The 14,634-nt window shown below is 34.8% G+C and overlaps 1 protein-coding gene across 1 annotated transcript in view; it reads right to left on the reverse strand.

Moving 5' to 3' along the window:
- Positions 1 to 14,634, reverse strand: part of LOC106875007 (tyrosine-protein kinase STK) — a 433,941-nt gene that overhangs the window by 303,018 nt on the left and 116,289 nt on the right. Inside the window, exon 2 of the mRNA XM_089348411.1 lies at positions 1,993 to 2,048. Within this exon, the coding sequence (XP_089204537.1) occupies positions 1,993 to 2,048 (56 nt within the window). The remainder of the gene's footprint in view (positions 1 to 1,992; positions 2,049 to 14,634) is intronic.

The following is a 14,634-nucleotide window of genomic DNA, read 5'->3' on the forward strand; positions in this document are numbered from 1 at the left end:
TAATGTTAAAATATTTAATACAGAGAGGATTAAGAAGCAAACTGGAAATAAACAAAAGTGAAATTAATATTAGTCATTGTTTAATAGCTGTTTTCCCTCAGTGTAGCTTTTAAATATTATTTCTAATTAGCCTTTTTTAATGCTCTATGCATTAAATAATTTAACACTAACTTATAAATTGAAAAAAAATATTAAATTTGGTGACCACTACAAAATGATGCAGGAGCTATAGAAATAATTAAATAATGCAGGCATGGCTGTGTGGTAAGTAGTTTGCTTACTAACCACATGGTTCTGGGTTCAGTCCCACTATGTGGCATCTTGGGCAAGTGTCTTCTACTATAACCAAAGCTTTGTGAGTGGATTTGGCAGACAGAAACTGAAAGAAGCTCATTGTACATATATATATGTGTGTGTGTGTGTGTTTGTCCCACCGCCATCGCTCGACAACTGATGTTGGTGTGTTTACGTACCCGTAACTTAGTAGTTAGGCAAAAAAGACCGATAGAATAAGTACTGGGCTTACTAAAGGCGGTGCTCCAGCATGGCCACAGTCACATGACTGTAACAAGTAAAAGGATAAAAGAATAACTCACCTAACAAGAAGGAGCTAAAGAGTTACTTGAAAATTTGTGTTGTTGAAATATCGGAAGAAAGCCAGAGATGTTACAAAACTGTTGGCTTTCCTACAACTGCTGATTTTGTCAGATCATGAAAGCAGCTCCTGTGCACCATGCTGTACATATACTTTTAGCAGCAAAGTTCCAAGAAAACTAACAGATAGTTTCTCCTTCGCTTTGTAAAGGAATCAAGTTATTACAACTCATAGAATTCAAAATAAACAAGCATGGTTTGCAATATCTAGCAATTTGGAAAAAAACAATATTAGAACTTATGCTTTGTGAGAAATCACTTCCTCTAATACCTCCTCCCCTCTTAAAAGTTTTTGCCTTGCAAGTACTTGGTGACCCTGTCAGTGAAGGTGCCACTTAAAAGCTGATTTTTAGCTACTACTGATGATGATGATGATGATGATGATGATGAAGATGATGATGATGATGATGAAGATGATGATGATGACATATTTCTCTCATCTACACATGTATTTGCTCACTGATCATAAACAATGGCTTTGTTGACCAAGTCTTTTGCTTGCTTGCAGTCCACCATGAAAGTATGTTATGGTTTTTTGATATATGTTATATGAGGTGCAATTTTTGTAAACAAATGGCTCATCCATATGATGTCATTCATTTCCAGTTCTCCACACATGTCCAGGTTGTTTGTTTGTTGTTTGATAGACCAGGAATTAATTTATCAGTCCCTCTTGGAAATGAGATGAGGAAGGGTTTCGTAACATAGTGTCAGGTTTGTCTTGACAGGTATCATGTTGCAAAAAAAAAAATCTGTCACAACATACTCTTGTATGGTAAAGTGGGCGTTAAAAAACAATAATGATGATGAGGAGGAGGAGGATATTCCCATGAGAAAGCAGATATTAAAATCCTAATGATGATGAAGACAATTATGATGATGGTAATGGAGTTATTGGAGATGGTGATGATGATGATGACAATGATGATGATGACGATGATGATGATGACGACGATGGCGATGATGATGAGGAGGAGGAAGAGGAGGAGGAAGAGGAGGAGGAGGAGGAGGAGGAGGAGGGGGAGGAGGAGGGAGGGTAAGATATTCTCCCATGAAAAAGTCCTGATGATGATGATGATGATGATGACGATGATAATGATGATGAGGATGATGATGATATTACCAATACATCAGCTCTGCATTAAATAATGATAAATGGTAAATGTTTGATTCTATTTGATACAAATATATCAATACATTTTATACACATAATTTTCATTATCATTTTTATCATTTTATTTTATTATTTTGTTTTTGAATTAATCTACAATGTTTAATAGAATATATAAATATTCCAAATTTCATTTTTGTCCAAGACTGATATGAAGAGGCTCTTACCGTTATTGCTGCACTGTAAAACATGGTTGAAACTGTCATCTGGTAATACAGCCACTCTGCAAGAGAGAGAGAGAGAAAAACATTCTATGAATAACAAATATCAATATTATTATTACCATATTCTATAGAATCATTTTAATGTTCCTTAAAAAGAAAAAAAGTTCTACCACTGCTACCACCACCACCACCACCACCATCACCATGGTCTTTAGCAATAACAACAACAAAAATAATAACACTAATGATAATAATGGTTTCTATGAAAGTCGCATGGGCTTTCAAAAAATGTTATAAAGCAATTAAAGGCAATACATAAAAATAAATAATACAAAATTAAGAAGCAAAGATGCTAATGGGATGACACACACACCCATGCACACCGGTTGATTTCAATTGGCGGTGGAGAGTGCATCCTTCAAGATGCCGTCTCACAGATAATAAAACGGACATGGAATCATTTTACTTTAAAATCTGACAAACTTAATTCTTGATTCCTGCATTATTCTATAAATAATATAAAAATGAGAATGGAAATAATAAATTATGGATTTGATAACTGCAAGAGAAAATTCTACAAGAATATTGTAAGAAGACTATTGGACATTGTGTTTAGAGATAGATAACATTTTGAATCAGGAGTTGATTACAAATGCAGTTTTAAAGACAAATGTTCCTATGTTAGCTTTTCATTTTTTTTAAAAGCCCACTTTTCTATGCTTGCATGGGTCAGATGGAATTGGTTAAAGAAGATTTTTCCCTGGCTGGATACCTCTCCTGTTGCCTACCCTCATTTGTTTCTAAGCAAGGTAATGTTTCCACACAATCAGACATGTTTTCATGGAAGACTGGAAGTGAATAACACCACTTGTACGACAGTGGCACTCATTAGGTGACACCAAGATGGGAAGGTACAAACACACACACACAGACACACACACACACTCGCAAACATACACACACACAAACATACACACGCATGCACATATAGTGATGATTAGCCAGAGATGGTTTTTAAAATGAGAATGTCTGAAATAAACTTGACAGCTCTTACAAACGAGAATACTAAAAATGAACCCGACCGCTCTCTAAAATTAAGTAAAGAAACTGGAAAAATAATCCAGAATACACTAGCACTATATTTATCACATACAACATACACACACATATATGTATGTAAAATCCATCATTATACAACCTACAATACTACTATTTCATTAAATCATGCTTATAAATAATTATAGTATACAATACATCTGTTGTGTGTCTACTATCTTCTCAATAGTTACAACTTTAATGCTCATCTTGTTCTTCAGACACAACAACAATGATAATTCTTGACAAAGATATCAAACTTTACATTTGTACAACAGAAGGGAAAACTAAAATTGTCACATTCTCATTCACATTAATGAATGGCAGTGGTTAAGTTTTAACATATTTAATTTTAAAACATTTAAAATAATTATGCAATATTAACCAACAATTAATATTATTTGAATTATTCTTGCAAGTATGGAAGACAATTCTAGATAGGTTTTGGTTTAATAAAACTTCTTCAGCTAACTACAGACTCCACCATACTTGCTAAAGTAGTGATAAGAGGATCACTAAGCAGATGTTAGGGTACAGTGCATAAGCTGGCTCAGAAAAAAATAACATATTTTAGAATATATTAGTCAGAGAACATTATGGAAAGAGATTTCTCAGAGATTCTGGATCAAAATTATTTTGCAGACTTGATTTCAGTTCTTTTCATTTCCAAACAATGAAACAATAGTTTCTCATATTTAGTATGGAACCCGATATTTTTGGAGAAAGGGAAATGATAATTGTAAATTTTATAATTTTCCCAAGAACTTTAATGATACGAGGTGAAAGAGATCAAATCATGGACTGACAATTTAATGGGAAGTGGAAAGCATTTATATCTTTTCTTGTGATGTAAATACGATGAAACATTCCCAATTTGAAACTGAAACCAAGTTGCAGAACTGTCTAAAAAGAGACCCCTGTCTAAACTATGCCCTTCATCATCGTCATTTAATATCTGCTTCCCATGCTGACATGGGTTGGACATTTTGATGGGTGCTGGCAAGCCAGAGAGCCTCACCAGGTTTCAGTCATCTGTTTTGGAATGGTTTCTATGGCTGGATGCCTTTCCTGTCAACCACTCTACAGACTGTACTGAGTGTTTCTTACATGGTGCCAGCGTGGGTGCTTTTCACGTGGTGCCATTCAATGATTATTTCTAAATTAAGCACAAGGCCAGGAATTTTTAATTACATAAACACCAGTAATTGACTTTTATGATATCTCATTGACCCCAGAAGAATGAAAAGCAAAGCCACCTTCGGCAGTATAATAATAATAATAATAATAATAATAATAATAATAATAATAATAATAATGATCATCTTTTTGACTAAAAGCACAAGGCCTGAAATTTGGGGGAAGAGATTAAGTTGATTACATCAACCCCAGTGCATGACTAGTCCTTATTTAATCAACCCTGAAAGAATGAAAGGTAAAGTTGACCTCGGCAGAATTCTAATAATGATGATAATAATAATAATAATAATAATAATAATAATAATAATAATAATAATAATAATAATAATAATAATAATAATAATTTCTTACAAAGGTACAAGGCAAATAAATTTTGTGAGAAAGAATAGCTGGTTAGAGAAACCCAATATTTGACAAGTACTTTATTTTATCATCATCAGTAGGATGAAGACAGCAGAGGGATTTGAATCCAGACCCTAAATATTGCAATGTATTTTGGTCACTTCTTCCCTAATTCTACCACTATACCATCCTGATATAATTTCACAAGGCCTGAAATTTCGGGGGTGTGGAAGAGTCGATTACTTTGACCCCAGTACTTGACTGTTTCTTATTTTATCAACCCCAAAAGGATAAAAGCAAAATTAATTGCTTTTAATGAGTTTAGGTTTTGGCACAGGTTAGCAATATTTGGGGCAGTGTGTTAGCACGTCCAACAAAATACTTTGCAGCATTTTGTCAGTCTTTGCATTCTGAGTTCAAATTCTGCCAAGTTTGAATTTGCCTTTCATCCTTTTGGGGTTCATAAAGTAAGTACCAGTTGCGTACTGGGGTCAATACAATTGATTTACTTCTCCCATGAAATTGCTGACCTTGTGCCAAAATTTGAAACCAATATCAGGAGCAGTGGTTTTAGTCTATTACAGTGACATCCTCTGACTACTTCACTGGTACTTTATCAACTCGGAAAGTATGAGAAGCAAAGTAGACCTCAGCAGAATTTGGGCAGACCTGTAGAACATAAAGACCTATTGAAATGCCATTAAGCATTTTGTCCAATGTGCTAACAATTCTGAAGTTTGCCACCTCCTGTCCTGATATAAAAACGAAATCATACACAGGAATATAAAGTTGAAGAAATGCAATTAACTCAGGTTCATATCTTTTGTTACAGTATCAGCCATTAAACATGGTATTTTTCATGGGGAAGGGCAGCTCCCTTTAAAGGATCATAAAGTAAATTGCCATGTTTGATAAATTTAAGATGGTTTCTAAGTTTTTGATGCCAACTAAAAAGTACCAGTGTTGGTGCCACATAAAAAGCACCAGTGCTAGTGTCACATAAAAAGCAACCAGCACACTTTGTGAAGTAAATGGCATTAGGAAGAGCATCCAGCTGTAGAAATCATGCAAAAACAGACCTGGTGCACCTCCTGTCAAACCATCCAACTCATGCCAGCATGAAAAAATAGACATTAAATGATTATTTGATGATAGTGGTGTTTAGCACCATGATGAAGAAAGAAGAATCCTCTCCCGGTAAACTCTGTTTTGTCTTCGCATTAACAAAGAGGTGGCAGTACCAAGAATTTTCATTCATATTTTCTTTTTTGGTTGGATGGAACTGATGTTTGTCAGTTTGAGAACTGTTACAGGAGCGATTTGCCAGACAGAAGTTTGCTTTTACACAACAATAATTTTGTATATATATGCAAGGCTTGAAATTTATAGAGGAAGGTGTGAGGGTGGGGAAAATAGCATGGTTATATTCCAGCAATAATGATTTATTGTGGTTTCAGCTTCCTCGTGGAAGCTAAATCTCTTCAAGAATACTACTAATGCACTTGGGAAAAGCCAGAACATTGTAGTACCCCATTTTCTCTCCTATAAAATATACAGACTTTGTTCCTACATACACAAAAAACAAAAAAAAAAAATACAAAAACAAATAATGATTCCAGTCAAAATATGGTCAATTGAACAGATTCCTAATATTTATTTTATTGATCCAAACGTGATCAAAGGACTTAGTTGACACTGGCATATTTTGATCTCAGATTGTAGAGGAACAAAAAAGAATTTTTAGAAACAGCGTAAAGATTCTCAAACTGTAACTGCTAACTACAAATTTTTTCTTTCTTTTTTATTTAGATAACAAAATGTCACTTAGGGTAAAAACAAACTGAATTATGCGTTTAGCTGAAAATGTTCTAAATTCACTTGTAATCTTACCTAGTTTATTATTTGGTTGCTCTGAACCAGATTGCAAACAAAATTATATTACGCCTGTTTCTAGTTATTAATTTACCATGATGCTAAGCTTGTATTAAAAATCTGTGTCGGCTCAGGGTTTTTTTTCATTATTATGAAATACATAATTTTTACTGTAAATATATTGTTCAAAGTATGTTTTATGACAGAAAAGTATAAAGTAACCTGTATCTGAATCTGGTTACTCAACCTATTAGAGAATTTTATCGGAAACTGACTTTCGACTAAAATCTGACTGGCAACATTGATTTGTCCATATATTGCATGTGCTCGATTGATTCTGAATACTTATAATAAAATATTTCAAACTAGATTTCTTCTTCCTACACTGACATCACCTAGTCCTGACAAATGCCAAATATTCTTGCAACCTAAGCAAAGCAATATGACTATCGTTATCGATATTCTTTGATGAGCTGCGAAATCCTTGAAATATTGAAAATTCAGCGGAAAGCATCTAGTAAAAATAGAAGTGATCTTTCCAATTTTCTTTCTTTCCTTTTAGCAGCAACTGTGGCAGTCTTTTGTCCATCTCTTTAAATACATTTCTATATAAGCATCAAGTTCTTAATATCAATGGGATATGGATTAAATCAATACTAATGATAACATGAAAGCAAGTTCATCAGTCTGCTTCTCTTAGACATTAATTCTTCTTGACATAAACTACAAAGTTGTTATTGTAGTGAAGAAGCACGTTTGTAATTCGTTTTCAATAATGGTGCCAAAATAGATTGTTATACTTATTTTACATGAAGCAATATAAACACACAGACACACACACACACACACACACATGTAAGTAGAGGAATATTAGAGATTTAATGAACAACTTAACAAATCCGTTTCTCTAGTTATTTTGATTCTCCATTATTATCATCTCAATGTCTCGGCAGCCAACACAGTTTTTCAATGTTTGTTTATGTAACAATTCATACAAAGCTGTTTCATACTTCATAAATATAACCTTTTGCTAAAACACAATTGTTTCTTTTCCCATATAAAAAAAAAATGTCTTATCCTAAAACAGAAAAAAAAAAAGAAATAGTTGTCCAAAGATAACAGAAAAGTTACCTAAAAGAAAGGTATTTAATTCAGAAATACTATCTCTTGGCAACTAATGAGATGACAAGGAAGCTTCTACAAAGTGGTGTGGCTTGCTAGAAACAGCAACCAAATCTCCCTCAAATCACATCCTATTCTTTTGATGGAAGATTATATTAGGTAAATGTAATTCTATACATAATCCTAAAAATATGAAATGGTCATGGATAGAATGCTTTTGATCACAAATCTGATGAATCAAGATACCCTAGGGTTAAACAACATCTAATGATAAATCTCTCATTGAAATTAGGGAGCCTCTAGAAATAACTTGACCTACTAGAAATAGCAGCAAAATCCCTCAAATCCCATCTTACTCTGTCTTTAAAAGAAAGGATACATTGAATAATGAGTGCAGTTTGAAATGAACTATAACTGACAAAATTTGTACTCATGATTGGAGTGCATTTCGTTGCAGGCCAGCTCAGTCAGCATTGGCTAAGGGCCAAACAACAACAACAACAGCAAACAGAAAGAAGAAGAACAGCAGCAACAACAACTGACAAGCCAACAATGGAGCCTCCATGTGGTCGATCTACTGCTAGAAATAACAACTAAATGGCTTTCAAGCACTATCCTACTGTTATGATAAGGACTTAATGAGAAATGTAGTCCAGAGCACACTTTGTTTAGAATTTGTTCAAAATTATACAGACAGGGTGGTCATAGTTGGAATGCTTTTTGATCCTATTGCTGTTCAGCCAGGAGTGACTTAGGACAATACTTCAAACACATCAACAAATACTAATACTTATTGACTGTAGGATGCTTGTGTGCGAACAGCCATGCTAAATGGTAGTGAAACATGGTCTCTGACTGCTGAGGACATGCGTAGGCTTGTAAGAAATGAAGCTAGTATGCTCTGCTGGATGTGTAATGTCAGTGTGCATGCATGACAGAATGTAAGTGCCCTGAGAATAAAGTTAGCCATACGAAGCATCAGATGTGATGGACAAGAGAGATTTCTTCTTCCTACAGTGACATCACCAAGTCCTGACAAATGCCAAATATTCTTGCAACCTAAGCAAAGCAATATGACTTCCGTTATCGACTGTGGTGGTATGGTTATGTGATGCATATGGATGAGGATAGCTGTGTTTAGAAGAGTCGCACTCTAACAGTGGAGGGAACTTGTGGAAGAGGTAGACCCAGGAAGATATGAGATGAGGTGATGAAGCATGATCTTCGAATGTTGGGTCTCATAGAGGCAATGACAAGTGACTGAGACCTTTGGTGATATGCCGTGCTTGGGAAGACTCATCAAGCAAAGTGAGATCATAGTTGTGGCGAATGCCAGTGTCACATAACTAGCCCATTAAAAGCACCCTTCAATCATTGGGCAACATGCTGTTGAACCAAGTGAAATCATTGTCATGGCCGATGGCAGTGCCATCTGACTGGCACCCATGCCGATGGCATGTAAAAAGCACCGTTTGAGCATTGGGCCTTATGGAGGCAGTGACAGGTGATTGAGACTCTTGGCGATATATCATGCTTGTGTTGACCTGTCAAGCCAAGTGAGACTGTAGTCAAGGCCGATACTGGTGTCAGGTCAATGACACCCATGCCAGTGGCACATAAAAAACACCCACTACACTCTCGGAGTGGTTGGCATTAGGAAGGGCATCCAGCCATAGAAACCTTGCCAAATCAGATTGGAACCAGGTGCAATCCCCCCCCCCCCCGGCTTACCAGTTTTCAATCAAACCGTCCAGCCCATGCCAGCATGAAAAGCAGACGTTAAACAATGATGATGATGTTAGTAATGACAATATAACTGTCATATTGTTCCATACACAACTATCACAAAGTTAAAACTTTCCTTCATCATACAACACACTTCATTATAATGTTTTTCTTGTAGCTTAAAGTATATCTAATTTGGTTGAGTGACTCAACAACTCCAGTTACTGACAACTACAATTTTTCTTTACATTTGTTTAGTCCAGCAACAATGTGTAAAGTTTAAAACAAAGCAATAAAGTATTTACAAATTATTTGATATCCAAGAAAACATTTTTTCTTTAAGAACATTTATGAGTTATATTAAGGAATTAACTATATATTTTTTTTTAAATATCATTGGTATTGATTATCAATGACTTGCTTTGATGACAGTAGCATCATGTATTTCCACAAGAATTATTTACAAAAAGAAATTTTTATACATTTTAATCAGGAACAATAAATTTCTTTACTTTTCAGGTTCATAATCTTCTGTTAACATTTTGAGACTTTATGATTCCAAATTGGGAAACCATCCAGAACAACCCTAGCTGAACGTAAACACATTGACAACTGCAGTAGAGTTTTAAAATTGCTATTATGTAATCCTCTAAAAATAACTTAGTAACTGAGAAATTCATATTAAGATTTAAACATTTGGTTTCTTTAACCAGAGTTATGACATGATAGCAGCATAACAAAGTTGAGGACATAGGAAGCATTGAGGAGGTAGGTTCAGTAAAACTGAAAGGCATGTTAAGCCAAAAAGGTATCAAGTCGGTGATCAAAGGTCACTGGATGGTATGCATGACAATATATCATGTACATGACTATAAATCTTGTGATTGCTGACCCAGACCATCTAGTTGTAAATATCTACTATGTTAAATACAGTTATCAACTTCAAACAGGGGTAGCATTATAACCAACGAGCATTTCATTAGCTTGCAGTTCTGACTTCAAATCATTGCAAAGGCCTGCTGTCATACAGGAGAGGATTGTTTCTCTATAACATACTAGAATTTGTTTATAGAATATTTTGTAAAGTGTATCCCCCTATATTAATCATCTGGGGTTGAATTTTTGGGACTTACATATGTACTTCATTCTACAGGGTGTCCACAAGGTCTGGGTACATGAAGTAAATAAAATCATAACATAAACAATTAAATATAAGAAAAAGTAATTTCTTAAAGTATGTGTTAATCCCCATGTGGATACATGGAGTAAATAAAATCATAACATAAACAATTAAATATAAGAAATAATAATTTCTTAAAGTATGTGTTAATCCTCATGTACCCAGACATTGTGGACACCCTGTACATCAATTTAGTGATTCTCTGACCATTAATCTCATGAGTACAGAGAAGGCATATACTTTGCTGAGGAGACTGAATAAGCTTGGAACATACCCAGAGTTGTTGCCCTTAGTTTCTAAGATCAGATTAAATTGATATTAGTAATTGAGCCATGTTTCTTCCCTTCACTGCAGAATAATTAAATTTTTTCACTTCATTATATTACATATGATGGCCATAACTTTAATTTAAAATACATGTTGACTAAATTATTCAGCTCACATTTTGGAGGCTATACAGGAGGGTGAATATCCTTCTTTGAAAAGAAATAAGTCTTGTCAGTATGTCACTGACACTGATGATAAATGAGATAATTCACTTCTATCTCCATATCTATATCCTAAATATCAATGTCATTATATTAATATCTATCTCTAAGTCCTTAAAACTACATCCATATATCTGTGACTCTATATGCATGTCCCTCGGTGATTTTGTCTATGTATCATTACAGAGTGAAATGTCGCTCAGCCAAGATTTATGGCATCCTTCCTTAGAAATGAAAACAAGGAAATGCTGACTTGCACAATCTTTGAATAGTTTCTACTTTATGGATGTCAAATGTTCGGAATGTTACAAATTAAAACACAGTGTTCAGTCATGCTCAAATTGCTGTTCTTTGTGTTTTATTATGTCAACACACAGGAGAAAAAGACTGACTTACATAATGTTTATTTAGAAGAAAGCTGTTATGTAACAACAACAACAGCTATAAAGCTTTTTGTAGTTTAAAGTAGGAAGAAAATTCCATATCATCAACATCATCATCATCATCATCATCATCATCATCATCATCGTCTAACATCCGCCTTCCATGCTGGCTTAGGTTGGATGATTTGACGGGAGCTGGCCAAGCAGGAGCCTGCACCAGACACTTCTGTGTTTGTTTTGGCAAGGGTTATATATAGACCAGAATGACAGGAAAATAGTGAATGCTATATATATATATATATATATATATATATAGAGAGAGAGAGAGAGAGAGAGAGAGAGAGTTATTAATATTTCTAAGTCTCTCTAAAGGAGACTACGGCAGCGGTACTGGAAATTAATAGTTATCGCCAAGCCAACATGGCAGTCCCAAAATTAGGACGAAAGCTGCCGTGAATTAGCTCCAAGAAGCCATCGCCTCTAGCTAGCTATGTGACACACGAAACCTGTGTCTTTTATAACCTTCGAACAGGGGAGGTCAGCAGTGTCCCCCTGCTGGTTTGGCATCTGCAGACTAGTTTCAGGGTGTTGCCCCTTGTCAATGCAGAGCAGCCAAGCCCTAGCCAGGCGGCGCTGCTGACTATCTGCTCGAAGGTTATTTATCTAATTTCAGTGGAATCTATCCACTGGTTTTCAGAAATAGAGTTATTAATATTTCTAAGTCTCTCTAAAGGAGACTACGGCAGCGGTACTGGAAATTAATAGTTATCGCCAAGCCAACATGGCAGTCCCAAAATTAGGACGAAAGCTGCCGTGAATTAGCTCCAAGAAGCCATCGCCTCTAGCTAGCTATGTGACACACGAAACCTGTGTCCTTTATAACCTTCGAACAGGGGAGGTCAGCAGTGTCCCCCTGCTGGTTTGGCATCTGCAGACTAGTTTCAGGGTGTTGCCCCTTGTCAATGCAGAGCAGCCAAGCCCTAGCCAGGCGGCGCTGCTGACTATCTGCTCGAAGGTTATTTATCTAATATTATCTATATATATATATATATGTATATGTATATGTATATATATATATATATATATATATATATATATATATATATATATATATATATATATATATATATATATATATATATATATATATATATATATATATATATATATATATATATATATATATATATATATATATATATATATATATATATATATATATATATATATATATATATATATATATATATATATATAAGCGCAGGTATGGCTGTGTGGTAAAACGCTTACTTCCCAACCACATGGTTCTGGATTCAGTCCCACTGCTTGGCACCTTGGGTAAGTGTCTTCTAATATAGCCTTTCTATTGAAAAGCGTAGGCCCGAAACGTAAAAGACTTTCTCACCTTCCCAAGCATCAAACTAATACACCTGCTTGTTGTTTATAAACCTGTCTTCATCTTTTGTTTTTCTGTAAATTTCAACTATATATATATATGTATACAACTGTAGCCAGTTATAACCAAGATACAGCAAGCACAAACTACATATCTAGGACATCTCAGTATATCTAGCGGGATATCCCCTTCTTTATGCATGCATCTGATGTGATACAAACTGCACAGATTGATGTAACACAATTAGATGCACAATATTCAACCCATAAGGGACAGCTGCAGAATGGGTTGAAATAATCATTGTATTGAATAAAAATTAGTGCCAAATCTATCTTCCATTTCCTTCATCAATTATTATTAGATATATATATATATATATATATATATATATATATATATGCATGTGTCCATGCATGTGTGTGTGTACCCTTGTCTTGACTGGCATCACATGATGGTTGTAAGTGAGCATGACTATCACACAAGTGATAGTTATTCATTTTCAATCTTCCATGGAAGACATGTCTGGTCTTGCTTGGAAACAGGTGAGTGTTCAGGAAGGGCATCCAGCCATAGACAATCTATCTTAGCAAATTCCACCTGATCCATGGAAGCATGAAAAAATGGACATTAGATGACTATTATGATAATGTCAGGGGTCACTTAGCTTAATGGTACAGAACAATAGTAAGAAATTTGAAAAGTAGAAGCTTTGATTCTCTGGAATGGCTTGCTAATGACTTTTAAGAATGGTCATCTTTACATTCTGAGTTCAAATTGCACCAAGGTTTACTTTCATCATTTCAGGGTCAATAAAATAAGTACCAGTTGAGCACTGGAGTCAATGCAAATGACTTCCCCCTCCACTGAACTTGCAGACCTTGTGCCAAAATTTCAAACAAAATGATTATGATAATGATGATGATTAAAGCACAAATTTATATATTAGCTTGTTTCTTTCTGATGAACCTAACAGCCAGCTATTCCGTTTCTTTTCACTATACCTAATTTACATTGTCCCATCTCACAAGTGTCTCCTTTATCATTTCAACAGCGTCAACAATCATGATCTTTCATTCTTAGCTAAGTTTTCTGCTGTATTTGTGTTTTATAAGGAAGAGAACCTACTGTCTACGCATTGCAATTACATGCCCTATCAACAACATGGCTACTCTGCTATTGATTATTATTGATTCTTATTAGAATAGAAGAGAACACAGAAAAGATGTTTTGTTGTTTGTAGACTTAGTTTTGAGCACACATATATGCATAATGTGTTTGTTTGGAAGGAGAGAATGGACAAAATAGTAAAGGAGAAAAGAGTAAAAATGACAGGAGAAACCAAGAAAACATGCGATAAGAAAGGAATAAAATAATTTGGAATTTGTATGAATTCATGTTATTTGAATCATATTTGTTTTTCTGATCCAACATCAAATCTTGTACAGCAGCAAATGTTTAATTTGACATGTACAGGATACTCATTTTTACATTAGCAAAACAAATTCCACATGTTGCTCTACAGAACGAGGAGACTTTCTCAGATGATAAAGAAGTTGGTGACTGTACATACAGCCTGCCTGCAAACTGTCACCACTAGGCCAAAGGTACACAGAGCATAATTATCTGCAGACATATGGTTCCTTATTAATCACAACAGTTAAAAACATAAAAGACAAATCAAGGAGAAAGAGATGCTAACAGATGCATGTTGACCCTTGCAAATTCAGGTAGACACCAGTAAAAGTAATAAAGGAGATAAGCCCATCATAGACACAGAAGATTTGCTGTTATAGTGACTCTGTGTCTCCAGAAAATGGATGACAACAATGTTGTATTGTCAAGTGC

This window comes from Octopus bimaculoides, chromosome 3 (genome assembly GCF_046866305.1).
Source record: "Octopus bimaculoides isolate indiv1 chromosome 3, ASM4686630v1, whole genome shotgun sequence".
Taxonomy (NCBI): Eukaryota; Metazoa; Mollusca; class Cephalopoda; order Octopoda; family Octopodidae; genus Octopus; species Octopus bimaculoides.